Genomic DNA, 22106 nt, shown 5'->3' with positions numbered 1-22106 from the left:
CGGGGATGACACTCCTCATCTGCCTGAATCATGGAGGAGTGTTTCCCTTGAAGATGCCAGCCACAGATGCAGGCGAAACGTCAGGAGAAAATGCTACTAGAACACAGCCGTACAACCCGGAAACTACACAACACCCTAGTGATTTCCGCCATGAAAGCCTTTGACAATTCAGTGTTTCCCTTGTTTTATACTCCTTATCTAGATTTACCTCTTGACCCAAGATAAGCAACCTTTCTATGACCAGAGAGTCAACATTTAGAACATCATCAAAACGTCCTGTATGAGAGAACCTATTTGTTTATGTTATTTATTTTTAATTTTATTAAATTTGATACCCAGCCCTTTCCTGACTGATGTCAGGCTCAGGGCAGCTTACATGCATTCTAATTAAAACATATAACATATACAATTATAACAAATTACCTTGAAACATTTGATAATTAATTATAATAAAACACAATATTTGCATAGCTGAAATTATACAGCTTAACATTACTGATCATTGCCATGTTGAACAGTAATCTATAAAACTCCTGCAGCTCAAAAACTGATTATTGTGAGTCCTTCTTTGATAAATGGCACTTATAAAATGTAACAATAAGTAGTAAGCATCCTACACAGTTGTTCTCGTGCACTGGAATATATCTGTACATGGTTCACACCTGGATTTCTGGCAATCGTTCACCTCTGGCATTTCCCTGTCTCTGAAGCACCTCTAAGAAGTTCCAGAGTCCGATGACTCTGGCTTCACATACAGGTGATTCCATGATCCCACCTACCCTTCAGCACACTTTTGCTTCAACAGCCACATTGGGTAGAAGAGGCACAGGTTACAAGCCCCTGCCTTGGCCTTCCCATCTCCCACCATGGACAGTGTTTTTGTGTACATGCCAATCACATGGTTGAGTCAGAAGAGGCTCCTGTAGGTCAGCTAACTGCATCATGCTGGATAATGCATTCCCACCCCATTTGTCACTTCAATACAGGAGCGTGCGACTGCAGAGACAACACAGCAGGTCCTCACTGTGAGAAGTGCAGTGATGGCTACTATGGAGATGCGACAGTGGGCACTTCTTCAGATTGTCAACCGTGTCCCTGTCCGGGGGGCTCGAGCTGCGCCATAGTGCCCAAAACCAAGGAGGTGGTTTGTACTAACTGCCCAGTTGGTACCACAGGTACACTGCTTTATATGGAGTTTCTGCTGTGTTCACAGAGATGCTGAATGCCAGAGTCCTGCAGTACTGCATTGGGGGCAACACTGTTTATATTTATTTTATTTATTTATTTTTTGGATTTTTATACCGCCCCATCCCCAAAGGGCTCTGGGCGGTGTGACGTGTCTCTCATAATTATTGCTGAATGTATTTGTTTTTTATTGAAGCATGATTATTGGATGCGTTTAGTAGAAGACTTTGTAGTGTATTTCCTCCAGTCCAGGAAAAATTAACCTAAGCTCCTTATGTCTTTCCAAGATTGATAAAGAGCGGTCATAGGATACAGCTTGACTGCAGACCATATTTTGTGACAAATCTGGGTACAAAAGGAGGAAAAAACTGTAACAAATGGGCGTGGAGCATAAAATGCATATTATACATAAAACCAAGGAACGGCAATTGATGGCAATTGAACCAACTTATACTTTCAGGGCTTACCTGAAAGGTAGTCAAATGGAAGAGGGCAAAGGGAGATGTAAAGATCTAAAATTACAGGAAAGTATATCTTGTTCAAACATAAGAAGACTATTCCTAACAATGGAGTCAATTAGCTGAGGTCAGGGAGGAGCCTATACCACACTGGAGGTCTCATTGTAGAGGTTGGGCAGCCTTCTGCTAAGAATGTTTTATCTTTGGATTCCCAGCACTGAAGAGGGGGTTGGACTAGATGACCATTAAGCTCTAGGACTCTGTGGCTACAAACCTGGTGCCTTTTATTTGTCAGCCTAGCTCCCCCGCCCCCCAGTAAATTAGAATTTGGCGTCAAAGGCTATGATCCAGGGAAGCAGCAAAATACTTTAAATAGGATTTTTTCCTACCTAATTCATGACTTCACCACTCCACACTCTCTTCCCACCATCTGTATTCATGTCTGGGTGGGTAGTTTAAAACTGTCCCTCCACTAGCAATGAGGACTGTGATTCTTGCCTAATGATTCAGCCTATGTCCATGTCCACAGATAGTTTCCAGATCTGTTCGGAAGGGTTGTGCAAGCCAGCACAGAAGCAATTTAATGGGGCCTTTTTGAATGATGGATTGGGTTGAAGTTCTTTGTAGTTCTTACCAGCCTGAACTGTTGAGGTACAGACTTGGGCTTGAATCCTAAGCAGCGCAAGCAGAGTCACACTAAAGGAAAGCCATTTCCCCCCACTCCCTAAATCATGCAAAATCATCGATTCAAAGGAACAGTAAGGAGGAAGGAAATTGGAAGGCTGCAGTGATGGAGGAATATGGAGGCTCCAAGCCCTTCTTTCTCTCTGAAGTTCAGGCTTTTTGTTGGCTTCTCATTCCACCACTCTCAAATAGTGGGCAGATGGCAATTATGGTAACTAGTCAATACTGGGTTAACAGGACTTTGCAGAAATATGGCAATCCTAGAAGCCAGTTGAATGAATGCTGTAGAATAATATAGTGTGGGTCAAGAGTTCATTAAGAAATGCTCCTCTTAGCTAAGTCTTTTGTTATCTGTCAATATATATGCTTTAGCATGTGGGAACTGGTCTATGAGCTTTTATCTAGATATAATCTCATGTGCCTCACTTCCCTTCTGAGCTGGGCTGCTGTAGATCAATTGTTGATCTTTCTCCTTACCACTTAACACCAGATATTGAAACTTCAGAGTCTCAACAGCCAAAATAGAAATTCAGAGGCAAGACTGTGATTAAATAGGAGGGTTTATTTTCTTCTGCAGCCGAAAATAACTGAATTCTCTATAATTCAAAGATCAGAAGCCCAGCACAAAAGCAGGTTGCTAACTTTGTAGTAGTTTACACATTAATTTGCATATATAATTAATACATCATTTTTAAGGCTCTTCCCAGTTCATGCAAAGCATATAAAAGTCCAGAACATGCAATGCATGTGATACATGATCAAAAAGAGGTTGGACTTTAAGCAAAGGAGGAGAATTTAGTATTTTAATAAGACATTTGGTACCCTGGGTCAACCTTGTCCCCAGAATTTCATATTGCTGTCAATTGTACCAAGCCACAAGTATAAACATTCACTTCATGTCTTTTTCTTCAAACCAGCAGCCCTCCAGATGTTATGGACTACAGTTCCCACCATCCCCATGCTGGCAGGGAATGATGGGAACTGTAGTCCATAACATCTGGAGGGCCGCAAGTTTGACATGTGTGCTGGGAGAAAGATGGGGGGTGGGTGCAGGAGAGAGAGGAAAGAACATATCCTCAAGAAGTTATGATTAATACATTCTCTTCCTCCCTCTCCCCAGTTGCCCATTCAGCACATTTGTCCTGATAGATCAAAGTCTTAGCACAATAGCTGTTTGCTGGTATCTTCTGTTACTGGGAGAAAGAGAAAGTATGTCAAAGTTCATTGCTTCTTACTGTACTGAACTCTGGCTATGAAATGCTAGCTGTATGTAAATAAGTGAATATAATATGCATTTTCCAAGATGCTGCCACATAAGCTTGCTCATGGTCTGTGTGCTCTTCGATTTTTGTTCCGCTGCTTTCCTTTTTACTGTAATATTTATTTTGGTTTCAGTATGTGGACTCATTTTACTTTTCAGTTGTTTTCTCTTTACGCTTCTATTACATTGTTACGGTTTTCGGTATCCAGTTTTCTCTCTGTCATCAAATCAAATCTTCCCTCCCCTTTTCTCTCGTTTTCCCTCATGTCCCATTTGTTTACTCCTTCCCCCTCCCCTCCATTGATTTATGAATTCTTGATTCTTCCAACTTCCTTCTCCTTGTTGTTTGTTTGTTTGTTTGTTTGTTTATGCTGTGTTGCCTTTATTAGCTTGTTAGCCTCTAGGAAACGACACTGTCTCTTCTGTCTGTCAGGAATGCCAAGTGCCTTTTTTTTTGGTTACTTGTCAGCTAATCTTGCATTTTAAATTTATTTTCTACATTTATACCCCACCTTTGTCCCAGCAGGGACCCAAAGTGGCTTGTATTATTCCCCCTTCCTTCATTTTATCCTTGTAACAACCCTGAGAGAGAGTTAGGCTGAGAGCATGTGTGACTGGGCCCACTCCCATAGCACAGCAGGAATTCAAACTTCTACTCTAACCACTCCATAATCCTGGCTGTCTTAATAACCAGTTGAACATTCTATTCTGAGAATAGCTGTCTGGTTAGAGCATTGGTCACGGGCATGGCAGACCCACATTCAGATTTTCCAAGGCTGATCAAGTGTCCTTGAACTAAGTCATGATCTTTCAGCCAACCTCTGTCTTAAAGTCATTATGAGGCTAAGATTCTGATGAAACATTAAAGGTAGATTAACATAATGTTGAGTGTTTTATTATTTTTGGCTCAATCGTGCACATCTTCTGTTTGGATGGGAGTATTTGCATTGTTGCATTGAAAATTCTATTTGGTGTTGTGTATGTGGTGCATTGATTAGAATATTGGACGAGGATCTTGGGGAGACCCAGGTTTGAATCCCTGCTCAGGAAGACTGCTGAGTGACTTTGGGCCAGTCTCATTCTCTCAGCCTAACCTTCCTAACAGGATTGTTGCAAGGGTAAAATGGAGGTGAGGAAAACAATGAAAGGTGCTTTGAGTATTCACTAGGGATAAAGGCAGGATATGAATAAAATTTATATCATCATCATCATTAACCTTTAATAGGCATAAAATAAAATGTATATACTGAAGGAAAAAATAAACATAATTCCAGTGGTACTTTAAGGCAGTGCTTCCCAACTTTTTCAACGTCACGGTACCCTTGACCTCACTCTTCATATCTCACGGTACCCCTGCCATCCCTCCCCCACCTTCCTCTTCCAGGATGAAGGGACGCACAGGGAAGGTGGGGTGGGAATTGGCTGCTGACCTTGCGGCAGGCCCTGCCCCCTGGGCCAGCTCCATGTCCTTGCTGGCGCTGGCAGGAGACACCACAAAGTGAGGAGGGCCGGTAGCATTGCTGCGGTACCCCTGGGACATGCTCACGGCACCCCAGGATACCACAGAATCCTGGTTGGGAATCGCTGCTTTAAGGGCTACCAAAAGTTAGTTAAGAACAAAGTGACCCTGGACTTCTGATTAGTTTTTCTGCAACAGATGAATACCTTCTGGAATTATCTTGAGGAAAAATCCTTACTTTCTGCTCTTGCAGGTAAAAGATGTGAGCTGTGTGACGATGGCTATTTTGGGGATCCTCTTGGTGAGAACGGCCCAGTCCGGCTTTGCCGCCTCTGTCTATGCAGTGATAACATTGATCCCAATGCTGTTGGTAACTGCAACCGCTTGACAGGAGAATGTCTGAAATGCATCTATAATACGGCTGGCATCTATTGTGACCGGTGCAAAGATGGATTCTTTGGGAATCCCTTAGCCCCAAATCCAGAGGACAAGTGCAAAGGTAAGTTTCTTTCATGTGTGTCATCAAAAGCAAGAAACATGTAACCGCTTTTTCTTAGGATCATCCAAGCTTGATTGCTCGTGTGCTGTTTTGTATCATTTTGGTTGGTCCTTTTAAAGATTCATCGCATGTTCGGTGGTGGGGCTGAGTGTTATTTTGGCTCAATTCTTACTACTTGCAACCTTTTACTGTACTAAAAAAATCATGATACTGCAGTAACTTGTGATCCAGGGGACATGAACCTGATATCCTCATCTTTGAGAGTTGCTCCACATAATTTTTTGCAAGTGAAAGAAAAATGTAGCACAAGTAGCTTTCTTGCCCTTCATGTCTCCCTCACATTTCTGATATTTATGAAGCAAACTTTAATGTACAAACCTCACATGATGAGTGAAATGTAAGTGGAGGTAATTAACACAAAGAAGCAACTTTATTTAAATACTGTACAGTCCGCAAATTACTTCAGGGGCACTTTTGTATGCCACCCTAAGCATTTTGGAGGAAGGTAGGACAAAAGGGCACTAGATGGAATAAGGTGGACTGGCCAAATCAGGAATGTTTTCTAAAATTAGTGGATGTCTTTAACTGATTGTTACAAAATGGTTCCTGTGAGTAGTGATGACCTTTTGTACCGTTTGACATGTTTTGTCTTCAGCATGTAATAAAACTTGTGTTGTGCACATAAAGCAAATATTGAAATGCAGACTAGAAATTCTGCAGATGATTATCTTGTGCATTTTTTCTATAAGGGAGGATGTAAGAGATTTATTTCGCTCACCTTGCATCCCCTTATCAGGGGGTTTCAGAAACCTTGCTTCTCATAACGCACATGTCAACACTCCCCTTTTTTGTTCTTGCAGCTTGCAACTGCAATCCTTACGGCACAGTGAACGTGCAGACGAGCTGTAATCAAGTAACAGGTCAATGTGAGTGCCTGCCCCATGTCATTGAGAGGGCCTGCAGTTCCTGTGAGCCTGGGTTCTACAATTTGCAAAGTGGACGTGGCTGTGAGAGGTGAGCTCGTCCTTTTTGACATTGGAAGGCAGGGTAGCATATCAAACATGGGTGTTGCAGTTAGCAGATGCCATTTTCATAGTGATTTAGCTCTATTTGTTAAACTTACGTGATGCTTTTCCATAAGCATAAGCATAAGCATAAGCATTTTATTGTCATTGTGCACGCACAACGAAATTTACAGCAGCATTCCTCGATGCACACAATTTCAGACTCATACATCATCATCCTCCACCCATCCCTACACAGCCCCAAATACATCAATATGAAGCAGCGGAGTTTAGCATAGCCACAGCTCTAGAGTAGAAGCTGTCTCTAAACCTCTTTGTCCTAGTTCTGAGGGCCCTGTATCGTCTGCCAGATGGTAGCAGTTTAAAAAGAGAGTGTGCTGGATGAGACGGGTCCCTCAGAATATTTTGGGCTTTATTTAGGCTTCGGGCATTATAGATTTCTTCCAAGGAGGGGAGAGGGCAGCCGATAATCCTTTGTGCAGTGGTGATCACCCTTTGGAGCGCCTTCCTATTCGCCACTGTGCAACTGGAGAACCATACACAGATGCAGTAGGTTAGGACACTCTCTATAGCACAGCGGTAAAAGGACACCAGGAGTTTTCCATCCAGTTGCTGCTTCCTTAAAAGTCTCAGATAGTACAGTCTTTGCTGGGCTTTCTTAACCACCGCGGCAGTCTGTACTCCCCAGGTCAAATCCTCTTTAATCATAACGCCCAGAAATTTAAAACTAGCCACCCGCTCCACTTGATCTCCATTTATAGTCAAGGGCTGAATTTCTGAGCTATTCCTTCTATAGTCCACTATGAGCTCCTTTGTCTTGTTAGTGTTAAGAACCAGGTTATTTTCCTGCAATCTGTGAGAGCAGTCGGTCCACTTCATTCCGATAGGCAGACTCATCCCCTCCAGAGATGAGCCCCACCACCGTTGTGTCATCAGCAAATTTGATAATGGTGTTACTATGATAGACAGGAGTACAATCATATGTATAAAGGGTGAACAGTAAAGGACTCAACACACAGCCCTGTGGCGTTCCCATATTTAGAGTAAGAACTGAGGAAACCCGATTTCCCAGTCTAACCCTCTGGGAACGTCCAGACAAGAAGTCCCTAATCCACAAACAGATTGAATGTGAGAGTCCAAGGACCACAAGTTTTGTCACCAGTCTTTGTGGCGAGATTGTATTAAATGCGGAACTAAAGTCCGCAAAGAGCATTCGCACATAATTCCCCTGCTGTTCCAGATGCGTCAAAGCTGTGTGGAGGCTAATGGCAATGGCATCCTCCGTAGATCTATTAGTCCGATATGCGAACTGATGTTTATCAAATGTATCTGGAAGGCAAGAACTAATATGCCTATGGACCAGTTTTTCAAAACACTTCATGATGATGGGGGTGAGTGCCACTGGTCTATAATCCTGAAGATTGTCAGCAGGAAATCTCTTTGGTAGTGGAACAATGGTGGAAGCTTTCAAACAAGATGGAATGGTGGACTGGGATAAAGATCGATTAAAGATCCCAGTAAGGACACCAGCCAGTTGGTTAGCGCGTTCCTTTTACACACCACCTGGGATGCCATCCGCTCCAGCAGCCTTCCTTGGATTCACAGCCCTCAAAACTTGCCTCACCTCATGTTCCTCCACAGTGAGGTGTGAGCTGCAATCACCTAGTGGCTGTGTGTCATCTCCTTCTGATAAACCTGTTTCAAAGCGGGGAAAAAAGTGATTTAGCTCCTCTGCCAGAGAAGAAGAATCCCCATCTACAGAGATGTCATTGGTTGGTTTATGATTGGTAATTTGTTGAATCCCCTGCCACACCTGCCTCATGTTGTTATTATTAAAATAATCTTCAATTTTTCTCTTATAACTCATCTTGGCTTGTCGAATGCCTCTCTTGAGACTGGCTCTCGCCGCACTATACTTTGCCTCATCACCAGATCTGAAAGCAATATTCCTGTCATGCAAAAGTCGCTGAACCTCCCTTGTCATCCAGGGTTTATGGTTGGAGTAAATCCGGATGCGCTTATCCACAGTAAGAGTGTCTGTGCAGTAGGTGATATAACTCAGAACAGCAGTGGTATACTCCTCCAGATCTGGGTGGTAGAAAACATCCCAATTTGTTGTCTCAAAACAATCTTGAAGTAGTTTAGAGGCATCATCAGGCCAGGATTTTACAGTCTTTATTACAGGCAACACCCGCCTCCCAAGTGGAATATATGCTGGTGCCAGAAACAGTGACAAATGGTCTGACTGACCCAAGTGTGGTAATTGTATCACCTTGTAGGCATCCTTAATGTTGGTATACACTTTATCCAATGTATTGGATCCTCTAGTGGGGCACCTAACATGCTGGTAGAGTTTAGGGAGCACTGTTTTTAAATTAGTATGATTAAAGTCTCCTCCTATAATGAGCACAGCATCAGGATGCTTTTTCTGCTGGTTTTCAACAATGTTATACAGAGTTTTCCAGCAGTTGTCTCTCAAAGCAGCTTTCATCACTAAAGAGGCAGGTCTTGCTCTGGGGCTCAAAATCTTAAATATATATATATATATAAACCTTTAATGGCATAATTAAAACAGCAGCAATATACCAGAAAAATGGCGACCTCAGTGTAATGATACAATCTCCAGTACAGTTATAACCGTTTGCTGATGACAGAGCACAAAAAGTTAGCCAGCGCTTCCAATACACTTGCAGAACCACAATCCAACATCGTTACCACAATTGATAGATTAATATTATCAATGGGGGGTTTTAACCACGGGTTTAGATATTTATTCCTGGCTAAACTGTGTAACGGGCAGTGTAATATCACGTGTTGGATTGATTCTTCGTAAGCTGAACTGCAGGGACAAAATCTTTCATTAAAAGGCACTTTCTGTATTCTGCCCTGAGTGGTAGCTGAAGGGAGAATATTGCACCTGGCAAGGGTCAGGGCTCGTCGCAATTTGGGTTCTAAGACCAAATGGAAATACTTGGCCATGGTATAGGGTTTTAATGGTATACCCAAGTGCAAGGGAGAGCAGCGTTTATTAGCCTGCTGCATCAGGTGACTATACTCGGTCACACAATCTGTTTTGACTAGTCAGCTTTAGCTCATTGGCATTCATTAAAACCAATGCATCCAAGGATAGACCCATTTCATGGATTTTCGCCTCAACAAAGGACCACCACTCGGTTTTGGCTATGAAAGAAAGAGCCTGGTAGGTAAAGCTTTTGTGACAGTTGTTAAAGCACAATCGTATCCAGAATTGGAAGGTCATGCACCATGCTCTTGTATGGAGTAGATGTTGGCCCACCTCCAAACAGACCGCAGCATATGGGACTGAGTGAGGTAAGCCGAGTATACTATAGAGAAAGCATGACTGAACTCTTTCCATATCGCAGCTCCATGCTTGTATCCACAGTGGGATTCCGTATAGTAATTGCATGGTGATTTTAGCATTAAATGCCTTAATGGCTGCAGGTACAAATTCATGACCTTTGGTGCGAAAATAGCGGCTAATGGCCTTGCAACTAAGTTTGCTTGATTCAATGGCCAATTTCCTGCAGTACTGCTTGATTCAATGGCTCTTAAATAAAAAACAACCAAAACCCAAACAGACAAGACAGGGAGATGATGAAAAAGTTTGGGAAGGAGATCAGGATGTGTTTTTGCTGTCCCTGGGACGCTCTATTCCGCTTGTGCGGAAAGAGCCTCAGAGTCCTTTTCCTTCTTTTCTTCAATATCAGGGCAACTGACAGATGAAACAGAGTTCTTTTTGGTTTTGAAAAAGGAAAAACATATGTTATAGATTTTGTTAAAGCAAACTCTTAGTTAGAAGCATCTTGAAGAAATTCACTTCAAAAATATATCTGCCATTTCTCCCATATTGCTTCTTAGTCCTGGAACCTCCTCTCCAGAACAACTACACCATACCACCTCCCTGTTTTTCCTTCCTTCCGATCTCTTTTCAAACCTGTTCTGTGAAGGACGTGGCTTCACTCGTCCTCTCTCGCCTGCCCTCAAAGTCCTTTCAGAAATTAACCCCAGACACTTACAACTGTCATATTCTTAGCATCCCCCATTACTGTATCTTAGTCTCTCTCCCTCTGCCGAGATATAAATTGTGTAATGAAATACTCAATTCGTGCAACATAATAATCATGAAATGAAAAAAACAGCTCGTTGCACTCTGCCGCAACTTGGGCCATGGGCCTGTCATCTGCTTATGCATCTGTGAAGCTATAGTAAACAAATAATACATTAAAAATTGGGTCGACTCATGAGTTGTTGAATTTTTACCAGTGTTAAGATAACAAAATGTAGGCCAAAACAAGCAAGCAAGCAAAAACAACGGTTTAATCACTCAAAGAATTAGAGCCAAAAGAGAGCTTGGTAATTGTAAATATTTGTGCTGCACTAGCAGACTGCATTATTAGTTGTTGGATTTCTATGGTTAATGCAAGGCAGTCCGTCTAATTGGATGCAGCTGGAGCAGCAGGCCTTGACAATAAAATCGAAATATTTACCCTGGGCTGAAAGGGAGGATGGTCAAAACTAGGATTTTCATAATGTTCTTTTCAAAGCAGATTTACAAGTCTTCTCCATTGTCTCCTTATCTAAGAAGAGGTGTGAAAACATTATTGTGTTTATTTTTTTTTTACACACAAGTTTGCAAGTGCTCAGACATTGGTTAGGCTACGTGAAGATTTTTAATTCTGTCATTTTGAAACTAAGGATGAATGCTCTTCAAACTGTGGACTTTGAAGAATTGGTTACCAAGTTAATTTATTAAACTCAAAAATTCCTTCTGTGGGTTTCTTGCGTGTGGTTGAGACCTTTTTGATCATAGGGAGCAGCAGTGGCGTAGGAGGTTAAGAGCTCGTGTATCTAATCTGGAGGAACCGGGTTAGATTCCCCGCTCTGCCGCCTGAGCTGTGGAGGCTTATCTGGGGAATTCAGATTAGCCTGTACACTCCCACACACGCCATCTGGGTGACCTTGGGCTAGTCACAGCTTCTTGGAGCTCTCTCAGCCCCACCTACCTCACAGGGTGTTTGTTGTGAGGGGGGAAGGGCAAGGAGATTGTAAGCCCCTTTGAGTCTCCTGCAGGAGAGAAAGGGGGAGATATAAATCCAAACTCCTCTTCTTCTTCTTCTTCTTCATATGCATTTGTTGCTAGATAATAACTGACACATTAACTGACATCTTGTATCCCATACCTGTGCCAGCAGTTCTGTGGATTGTTCTCCAGATGTTCATGGACTACAATTCCCACCAGCCCCTGCCACCATGGCCAATTGGCCATGGTGGCAGGGGCTGATGGGAATTGTAGTCCATGAACATCTGGAGAGCCGCAGGTTATAAACCCCTGTTCTTGGGGAAAGGATGAGTCTCGTTTGATGGGCACATGAAATCATGGTGGTGGCATATTCTGAACCATGTGCTTGTGCTTGATGCTCAAAACCACTCACCACCTCACTTCCTCTAGGTGTGACTGCCATCCACTGGGTTCCACTGACGGACACTGTGACATACAGACCGGGCAATGTGAATGCCAGCCGGGGATCACTGGCCAGCGTTGCGAGAGGTGTGAGGCCAACCATTTTGGATTTGGTCCTGAAGGCTGCAAACGTAAGGGGGAGCGGGGAACACAGTTTTTCCATCTCATTTTGCATCTGTTTGTGGACCTCCTCCATTTCTTCTGGATCTGCTTGCTTTTGGTTATCTTGTTATATTTATGCTTTGGTTATCTTGTTATATTTATGCTTAAGAAACCATCTCCTAAAGTGGTTTGTTTCAATAGAGGGCCTCAGGCTTACCAACTAGAAACATAAGATGGGGGAGAAGGGTGAAGAAGAAAGTATGACTGGTTTAACAGAATGTTTCTTGATCTGAGATTGCAAATGCCTTAACAGACCAGGTGCTCGGGAGCAGCAGCAGGCCATTGCTTTCACATCCTGCATGTGAGCTCCCTGAGGTATCTGGTGGGCCACTGCGAGTAGCAGAGTGCTGGACTAGATGGACTCTGGTCTGATCCAGCAGGCTCGTTCTTATGTTCTTTCTTGCCTGGTTTTCTCTTGGCGGTGGTATTGCTCGGAGGGTGAATCTTGTTTAAAGGGCACATGAAATCATGGTTGTGGGGTATTCTGAACCATGCGCTTATGTGGCCCTTTTGTTGATATTTGGGATGAATCGTGGTTGAGTAAAGTGAGGTGTCAAAAGAACCTTGGTCTGGGGTGGCTCTTGCAAGTCCTGACAACAGGCAGCTGAAGGCGAGTTCATTTTGGCAGGAAGGGAGGAAACGAGCTTCCTGTGGCTGCTCATTCCTGGCTGAGAGCATAATACAAGTCTCCCCTCCATTTTTTTGTCTGTTTCTTGTGCATTGTGTGAACTTCAAGTCAAATGAGAATGTATTTTGTTTGTTTGTTTTTGTGCCGTATATGTATGTCTTTTTCTCCTCCAGGGCCTTCGTGTTACATTTACTTGTAACCCATCTGCTGCTCCTTGTCACAAATACTTGTGCTGAATTTTGTCCCAGAACTGACCCATTTTTTTTCTGACTCCTACGCCTCTACTGTGGAATGTGGCTTTTAGCCGCTCGCGCAGGCTTGGGAACGTGCAAAGTGTGAAAAATTGGGACATACATAGGAATGTATCTAAATCTTCCAGTCTCTGCGTCCTTAATATTTCAAGAACAAATGAAATGTTTACTTGAGTGATGGTGCCCTACAAACTCCGAGTCAGCCAGAGGACTGACTTGCTGGGCTCTCCAGAGCCATTTCCCCTCTCCTCCCTTCCTTGTGTACACTGAATATGCATTAATGCCAGCCATGGTGTCCTCACAAAGCAAAGACTGAAAAAACAAAACGGATTTAAGTGAGCATAGGAGGCTTTGTTTACAGTGCTTCACATAAAATATGAAGCCATGTTTATTGCTGGCAAGAATGGAAGGAGGGGAGGAATCCCTCGGGAGAAGGGAGGCAGATTGCGCATCCAACCACGCTGCTGCTTCCAGTAACTCTAGTTTGTAAAGAAGGCTGGTAGAGCCTACATTAGCCACAGTGTGTTATCGTCTTGTGCTAGCAAGTAAAACTTGAAGATAAGTAGGAATTCATCACTAAAAAATATCCATTGTTACCATATGTAACATGAGCCTGACCTCATCTGAATGAATTTAATGCATTAAAATCTCACAATACTAGAACCAGGGAGCATACATTGAAAATGCTGGGGGGAAGAATTGGGACTAATAAAAGGAAACATTTTTTTCATGCAACGTGTGATTTGTGTTTGGAATATGCTGCCACAGAAGGTGGTGATGGCCGCTAACCTAGATATCTTTAAAAAGGGCTTGGACAGATTTATGGAGGGAGAAGTCGATTTATGGCTACCAATCTTGATCCTCCTTGATCTGAGATTGCAAATTCCTTAGCAGACCAGGTGCTTGGGAGCAGCAGCAGCAGAAGGCCATTGCTTTCACATCCTGCATGTGAGCTCCCAGAGGCATCTGGTGGGCCACTGCGAGTAGCAGAGTGCTGGACTAGATGGACTCTGGTCTGATCCAGCAGGCTCTTTCTTATGTTCTTAAAATGTGACACAAGAAGCAGTTGTTCTGTGCCCTAATTCTTGTAAAGAGCAGATGAGGTGACGCGTCCCGCCCTTATGTCAAGGAGAAGACTAGGCTGGAGCCCCTTTCTCTGTGATAGGGTAGTTTTTCTGTGCCCAAGGAATTTTCTTTGCTCATGTGCAAAGGAGCATTTTCTAATGTGAATCCCCACCAGAAGTGGTACAGTCCAGACATAGACCAGCGCACCTAATCTGCTGTTTGTGAGAACTGAGCTTGTCCATATTCTGATGGGCAGCTGTGTGTTCTGAGTGTTTTGTTTGTGAATTTTTGAAACAGGCTCGAGTGCTGTGATGCCTTTAAGACTAACAAATTAGTGGCGCTTTAGGGATTCAGATTTGTGAGTGTTAAAGCATCACGGAGCACTTCGTGTACTTTCAGGAAGAGATCAGCTCGGTCATTTTGTTCCTTATCTCTACCTCGTCATGATTTTTACTCTTCTGGCTTTTTCCACAGCGTGTGACTGCGACCCAGAAGGTTCTTATTCTCTTCAGTGTAAAGAGGATGGTCGCTGTGAGTGTAAACAAGGGTTTGTGGGGACTCGCTGTGACCAGTGTGAAGAGAACTACTTCTACAACCGGTCCTGGCCAGGCTGCCAAGAGTGCCCTGCCTGCTACAGATTGGTGAAAGACAAGGTTGGGAATTGTGTGCTCATGGCTTGTTTACTTTGTTAGGCTGGGAAATCACTTGGGATTGCAGCACAGGCAGGTCCAGAGCAACATGGGATTTTATGCTATAAATAATAAATGTTCACTGTTGCCAATCCAAAACTTTCGTACCGATGGATTTGTCAGGCCACCTTTACATGCAGTGTGAACTTCTTTAATCACCCAAATGTTTTAAGTAGAGAGAACCCTGGTTATATCAGGATATGTGTATCAATTTTAGGTCTCCGCTAGCATTGAACTGTTGTTGTTTTTTTTAAAAAAAAAAGATCTTTTGCTCTTGTATTGTCGAAGGCTTTCACGGCCGGAATCACTGGGGTGCTGTGTGGTTTCCGGGCTGTATGGCCGTGTTCTAGCAGCATTCTCCCCTGACGTTTCGCCTGCGTCTGTGGCTGGCATCTTCAGAGGATCTTTTGCTCTTGTTTTTATTTCTTTTATTGTGTTTGAACCTTTTAGTTTATTATCTGGGTTGAGGATAACACAGGAGTCACATATTGCAGCACAAGCATCTATTTAGTTGGTGAGAATGACCTGTAATGCCTTCCCATTGTTGCTGATGCAATTACCAGAATTGGGAGATGCATTATGTTTGGTTGCAATGTTGGTTCCTTCAGCAGTTCAGATTTCAAGATAATAATTGGACAACTTTAGCTCTTCCTGGTCAAGAGGGAAAAAACCCACAATGATTTAGCCTATTGGCTTTAATAGTCTCTGTCCCCAGGTGGGGATGTAAGATGGGTAACCTGTATGTTTTTCCTTTGGCCAGAATTATTTGCATTTGTAAGCCCTGAAGTGTTTGGTACTTGGGGAAAGTGATGATTTCCTTTACTGTAGTTTTCACTTTGCCAGGCTTTTACTGGCAGGAAAACTTTCTGATGCCTGTGTGATATGCAGCCCTGAGTGCCAAATATAGAGGTGAGTTCTAGGATAGAGGGCACGCATATAATAAATAGTTAATACATAATACATACAGTGGTTATAATAAACAATTAACACCTAACACATACAATTCTGTTCCGTTCCTGATTCATTCCATTATAGCATGCCCCTTGAATAATTCTTTTTCACATAGTTTGCAGAACGATAGCAGTGTAGGTGCCTTTCAGGCTATTCATTGTTGGATGTTGACATTACATCTCTCCCACTTGAGTTTTCTGTGATAGGCGGCCACGTGGAATCCTATTTCACCTATACACCTGCTTCCACAGAGATTGAGTGACACCTGCTGGAGTAAATGCTTGGTACCTCACCTGTCTCATCTGCCCTAGTACAGAGATCTTTTCCTTTAGCCATCCTTTCATCTGTCCTTCCTGTTTAGGTGGCAGAACAGCGAGAGAGATTGCAGGAGCTAGAAAACCTTATAGCCAACCTAGGAACAGGTGATGATGCCATAACAGATCAGGCCTTTGAAGACAGGTTGAAGGAAGCAGAGAGAGATGTCATGGACTTGCTTAAGAATGCCCAAAACAGCAAAGGTATGTGGATGCTTTTGTTACTTTTAAGACTATTTCACCCTTTTTATTAGCCCATACAATGTTTCTTGAGAGGCAGGATCCTGGAAAGTGATGTTTGCAGTACTGTGCCCCCAGTGCTTGGTATGATAACGACTTTTGATATTTGTATCTGAGACCTGTCTTTTCTAAAACTGGTAATTCAAAAGTTCCATAAAGGGCAGCTTGTTTACTTTGGAGCTGAGAAAAGCAAGAGGTTTCCCAGGAAAAGTGAGTTGCAGTGAGAATTTGAAGAGATTCTGCTGTAATCATTTCCACTGATCTGTGAAGAAATCTAGAGACATTTTAGGGTTATCTCAGATTTGTGCAACATCAAGTTGATTTTTCATTCAAGATGGTTTCGTCTTCATCCTTGCCTAGATCTTGGCAGATTGTCTAAACCTCTGCAACATCTGGAAGCCACTGCATTTCTCCTCTGCCTTTTTGTTTTTTGCATTTGTAAAATCATTAAAGCCTGCTCAGAGTTGCCTTATTTTCATCCTTGCCAATCTTTGTGTGATTAATGGAAACATGATGAATGAAGAAAACTTATACACCAACTTTCATGTTTAATATATTGTGTTCACAGAGGTAGAGATGCGAGGGTACAGGTAAAAACCAGAAAAATTTGGAGAGAAAACACCCCCTGTTTTGTCCTGAGGGAGGGGTGCACATTTTACCAGTGGGAAATATGGAAAACTTGAAAGAGCACTAAAAAGAAATTAATATGAAACATTTTCTCTTTTAGAATGAGTGAAATCCTTCTTCGGGCATATAATCCAGTTTCCTTCCAAGTTTCCTTTTTTTTCCTGAAATCAAATGAGGTTTTCCTATGCCTTTAATGTTTCTGGAATTTTTTCATCTGTACCCAGATGTAGATCAGGGCTTGATGGATCGTCTCCATGAGATCAACAGAACCCTGTCTGGTCAACTTGGCCGGTTAAGAAACATCCAGAAGACAGTAGCAGATACAGAAAACCTTGCTGGACAAGCCCGCAACCGGGTGGACGACACAGCTCAACTGATCAAAACTGCTTCAGATAAGCTGGCGAGAGCATCGGAAGCAGTTTCCAAAGTGGTGAGTGAGCTCTGCACTCGGTGGTGAACTTTCACTCTACCTGGTTGAAGTAGCTGTGGTTATATAAGTATGCCAACCCTCTTAAAATGAATATTGGCTTTCTTGTATGCTTGTTTTATAAATTGAGTTTCTGTATCCTTGGAAAGGTATGAACAATGCCTAGTGAAATTATAGAGGTCAAATAAGTTAGCTGAATAACATTTCCACTAGTCAGATTATGGCTTGCTGCTCTTGATAGCTTGAAGAACCAAAATAACTGATGCCACATAGTAAAAAATGCAGAATAAATTATATAAAATGAAAAATCTTGCAAGTTGCTTAATTTGCATAATGTAGTCTGTGGAATTTGGCTTTTCTGGGCCCTGATTTACGGTTCTCTTGGTGCTTTGTTTTTAAGCTGCACAGACTATACACAGTGCCAGTAATTATCTGGTTTGCAGTAGAATAGCTTCTTGCCTCAGGCTGCAGCCATACTTTCATTTCATTTGGAAATATACCTTATTCATCATTGCATACTCCTAAAGAGGCTGGGGCTGAGTGTACCTTTTCTTCCTCTAATCTTTCTCTTCAGTCAATGTTCAGCATGACAGCACACTTTGAATGTATAGCATGAAGTCCTGAATTAGACCCCCTCCCCACCTCTGTTTTAGTTATACAAGGCAAAAATGAAGGGCAGTGGCATAACTGTTAAGAGCAGGTGCACTCTAATCTGGAGGAACCGGGTTTGATTCCCTGCTGCTCGAGCTGTGGAGGCTTATCTGGGGAATTCGGATTAGCCTGTGCACTTCAACACATGCCAGCTGGGTGACCTTGGGCTAGTCTCAGTTCTTCGGAGCGCTCTCAGCCCCACCTACCACAAAGGGTGTTTGTTGTAAGGGGGGAAGGGAAAGGAGTTTGTAAGCCCCTTTGAGTCTCCTGACGGAAGAGAAAGGGGGGATATAAATCCAACTCTTCTTCTTCTTCTCTTTTTGATTGGAGTTAGCTATTTGAAATAATTGTTTAACGTGATCAGTGGCAATCCTGCTTCATGAGTGAGTAGAAGGTCAAGACACACAAACCCCGTCATCCTGTCTCACAAGTGCAGGGACTGGCAAACCTTGTTGCTACGGAAACAGTTCCTTTTGCATACTGTTCATGCCTCTGAACTCTCTATGTGACCAGATAGGCCGTGCCCTTTGAAAGGCTCTGTTCAGTTATGTTGCTGATCCCTGGAAAAGATTAAATGTAGAGCAAAAATTCTTGAATTTTGAAAATCGAAATTCTGACATGAACCCTGGAATGAAAAATGCCATTCGCTCTCAGTCAGATACTAAATGCTGTTTCATGTTAATATTTACATATTGTGAGCCTTGCATCAAGTTTCCTGTTTCCATAACACATGCATAATATGTAATTGTCTTGCTATGCATATCTCTGCTTATTGGCTGCTGCGCATGAAGAAAACATAAGGAAATGCATGGGGGAATTGACCCCTATAGCACATTTCCATAACGACACAATGATCAATTGTACATTGACCTTTTCCAAAACCAGCTTCTTGGGCGCTGAAAGGATTACACTCTCTGACTTTATTTATTTACTTCACTTATACCCTACCTTTCTTTCCAGTGTGAATCCAAAGTAGCTTATAATGTTCTCTTCCACAACAACTCTGTGAGATAGTTTATACTGGGAGTGTGTAACTGGCCCAAATTCACCCAGCGAGCTTCTATGGCAGAATAGGGATTTCAACCTGAGCCATTCAGATTCTAGTCCAACATATTAACCACTATACTGCAATAAACAGTGTTATGAACTTAGAACTCTAAATTATTTCCTGTCTAGTATAGATCCATGTATAACTTAGATGAGTTCTTTTATGTTCTGGTAACTATAAATACTCAAACAAAAGCTATTTTCGATTTGGCGGTAAATTGCCATGTGTGGGTTTTTTTAACATGATCATATAATCACTTTTCTGTTATCAATTATGTTTTTATGTGTGGGAAATCTCGCTTGAATTATTTTAATATCCTTGGTTTTTATGTTTTTGAGTCAGTATTCTTAAACTTTCCTGTTATAGTGACCCTTGTGATTGCCTTCAGCCAAAAGCAATACAAATTCTGAATGCTTTCCAATGAAACGCAGAGCCTCAGCGGGGTGTTTTTTTCCCCCCAGAGTGGACGCTTATCATTATCTTATTGTGGCTGGATTCAATCTAAGTCAGTCTGCTTCTAATATATGAACAATAGTTGCTTATATTTTAAGCTGTTCATAATCTGTGTACAGTCCCACTTATGGATTCTGTACCTATGCAAAAATAGCTTGAGAATGTTTTAGAACTGGCTCAAAAAATTGATACTCAGATCCCCTAGACCAGGGGTAGGGAACCTGCGGCTCTCCAGATGTTCAGGAACTACAATTCCCATCAGCCTCTGTCAGCATGGCCAATTGGCCATGCTGGTAGGGGCTGATGGGAATTGTAGTTCCTGAACATCTGGAGAGCCGCAGGTTCCCTACCCCTGCCCTAGACAGAGACCACAGCTTCACCATGCATGGTGTGAGGGGGAGGGAAAGCACCTCATTACTCAATTGTCTTCTGAACTCTTTGTTAGAAGACAGTGTATTTTAAATGTATGAACTACTGTGTCTTGTTCTTTCTCCATTAAGTTGGATTTAAAAAGACGCTTGAAAGTGTTTTTGGTTTCTTCTCCAGACTCTTCCGTCACCAGACTTGATCAGCGATCCCAATAATATGACCGTCCTTGTAGAAGAGGCCCGTCAGCTAGCTCAGCGGTGAGACCAATGACGTTCTTACACAGAGAGTGCCTGGTGTGGATACTGTGCTTTAGTTCCAGCCATGTTTGTGTTGAGGCTTCACCTTTTCTCCTCCCCCTTTAATTTTGCTCCCCCGCCCCCCCACTGACATCTCCAACCTCTCCTTTATTGCTCAGCCTGTTAACATAGAATCTATGATCCTCCTTCACTCCTTGTGGGTACCATGTGGTGCATTCACCATTTTTACCATGCCCAGAATCTTTGCTGATATTCACCCCTGGCAATCAAAACATATACTCCTGTTGTTACTGCATTGCATTCTGATTATAGTCATGTAAATGCAAGCTTATTCGTGAGTCATTTTTCCTTACTAAAATATGAAATTCACACAGTGCAAATTGTGTAGTTTATGGGGGGATAAAGAGCCACAACATTTACTTTTATTTATGTTACCTTATTTTTATTTAATTTATACCTGTTTTATTTATTATTTATTCAATTTAATATGCTAATATATATATATATATATATATAATATATATATTTATATATATATATATAAATAAAGAGAGAGAGAGAGAGAGAGAGAGAGAGAGAGAGAGAGAGTTCTAAATGCCAGCTCATCGTTCTCTTCTTCCTTCCCCTGCCTGATCTACAGCTCGGTGGCCTGTATTTTTCTGTAAGACCTTCAGTGAAAATCCCTATCTTAACAGTTTCCATCAGGTAGAACACAGCTGCTTATGAAATTTAAATAACAGATGGCTGATTTTTGGCCCCGGCAGCTGGAGCATGTGGCACTCCTGGAAAGGAACAGAGGTTCCAGTGGACCGGACTGTGACATAATGTTCCTGCTCGTCTCTCTTGTGTGAACCACAGTGGCTTGTGCTTTGCTTGTTTATATGTTTTCCAGAAGGGGTTCTACAGACTGGCTTTCAGTAGAGCTGTATGCTCAGGCACAATCCATGCAATGTTCTCTAAATCAGAGAATTAGAGCATATTACTGGCTTGGTTCCTGCTACTCCACTGAGAAAAGTTTGAAGCATTCCTCCAGCTTAAAGAGCCTCCAACTGCAAGGGCTCTTCCTTCAATAGGAGTCACTTAGGTTGAGGAATCTTCTTCAGCCCAAGGGTAGTATACATGCTAATCTGTCTGGAAATCATGCTTCATGTTTTGACCACTGGTAAAAAGAGCGTGGAAGTGTTTCTTGATAACTGCTTTCCTCTTCTAATATTATTACTCCAGGCATAAGCAAGAGGCTGACGACATCGTGCGCATAGCCAAAGAAGCAAATGATACATCAACGCAGGCGTATAAATTGCTCTTGGATACACTGGCAGGAGAGAATCAAACAGTAAATGACATCAGTGACCTTAATAGAAAGTAAGTCTGGTATAGAAGGTGTAGATATGATGATGCCATAGTTTTCAGTGACTTCTGTGGTCTTATTTTTACATGCTTTTAATTTATAAACTTAAACTGTGTTGTCCGATTTAGTTCACAATATTATTATTTCAGGAGCCGCGTGGTGTAGTGGTTAAGTGCTTGCGCTGCCATTCACAAGGCCAGGAGTTCAATCCCCCTGTGGGTCAGATATCCTGGCAGCTGGCTCATGGTCAACTCAGCTATCCATCCATTTCTTGGTCGGTAAATGAGTACCTAGCACCTAGCTAGGGGGTAAAGAACAGCCGGGGAAAGCAATGGCAAACTACCCCACTAACGGATAGCAGTGGTACTCTAGGGTCATATACGACTGAAGGGGAAACTTTACCTTTATTATTATTTCTTTATTTAACGTATTTCTATCTTGCCTGACTTGGCTGACCAAATTAAACTTTGTGACTTGTTTCATTTTAAGTAATTTGTGTGTAAAACAATTTTGTTAAATTGCAGTGAACTCGAATAGGCATTAGTAGTATTTTAAACCTGTGATCAGTAAAAT

General features: G+C 42.3%; 1 protein-coding gene across 1 annotated transcript in view; it reads left to right on the top strand.

Annotated features, from left to right (window-relative positions):
* The window catches only part of LAMC1 (laminin subunit gamma 1), a 175117-nt gene that overhangs the window by 132436 nt on the left and 20575 nt on the right, over window positions 1–22106 (top strand). Inside the window, exons 13-21 of the mRNA XM_048482484.1 lie at window positions 987–1175; window positions 5301–5546; window positions 6407–6560; window positions 12042–12184; window positions 14634–14812; window positions 16161–16317; window positions 17205–17410; window positions 20106–20185; window positions 21410–21547. Coding sequence (XP_048338441.1) covers window positions 987–1175; window positions 5301–5546; window positions 6407–6560; window positions 12042–12184; window positions 14634–14812; window positions 16161–16317; window positions 17205–17410; window positions 20106–20185; window positions 21410–21547 — 1492 coding nt within the window. The remainder of the gene's footprint in view (window positions 1–986; window positions 1176–5300; window positions 5547–6406; window positions 6561–12041; window positions 12185–14633; window positions 14813–16160; window positions 16318–17204; window positions 17411–20105; window positions 20186–21409; window positions 21548–22106) is intronic.

The sequence above is a fragment of the Sphaerodactylus townsendi genome, unplaced genomic scaffold (genome assembly GCF_021028975.2).
Source record: "Sphaerodactylus townsendi isolate TG3544 unplaced genomic scaffold, MPM_Stown_v2.3 scaffold_18, whole genome shotgun sequence".
NCBI lineage: Eukaryota > Metazoa > Chordata > Lepidosauria > Squamata > Sphaerodactylidae > Sphaerodactylus > Sphaerodactylus townsendi.
Note: the sequence above shows the minus strand (reverse complement) of the source record. Positions and strands in the feature narration are given on the sequence as shown.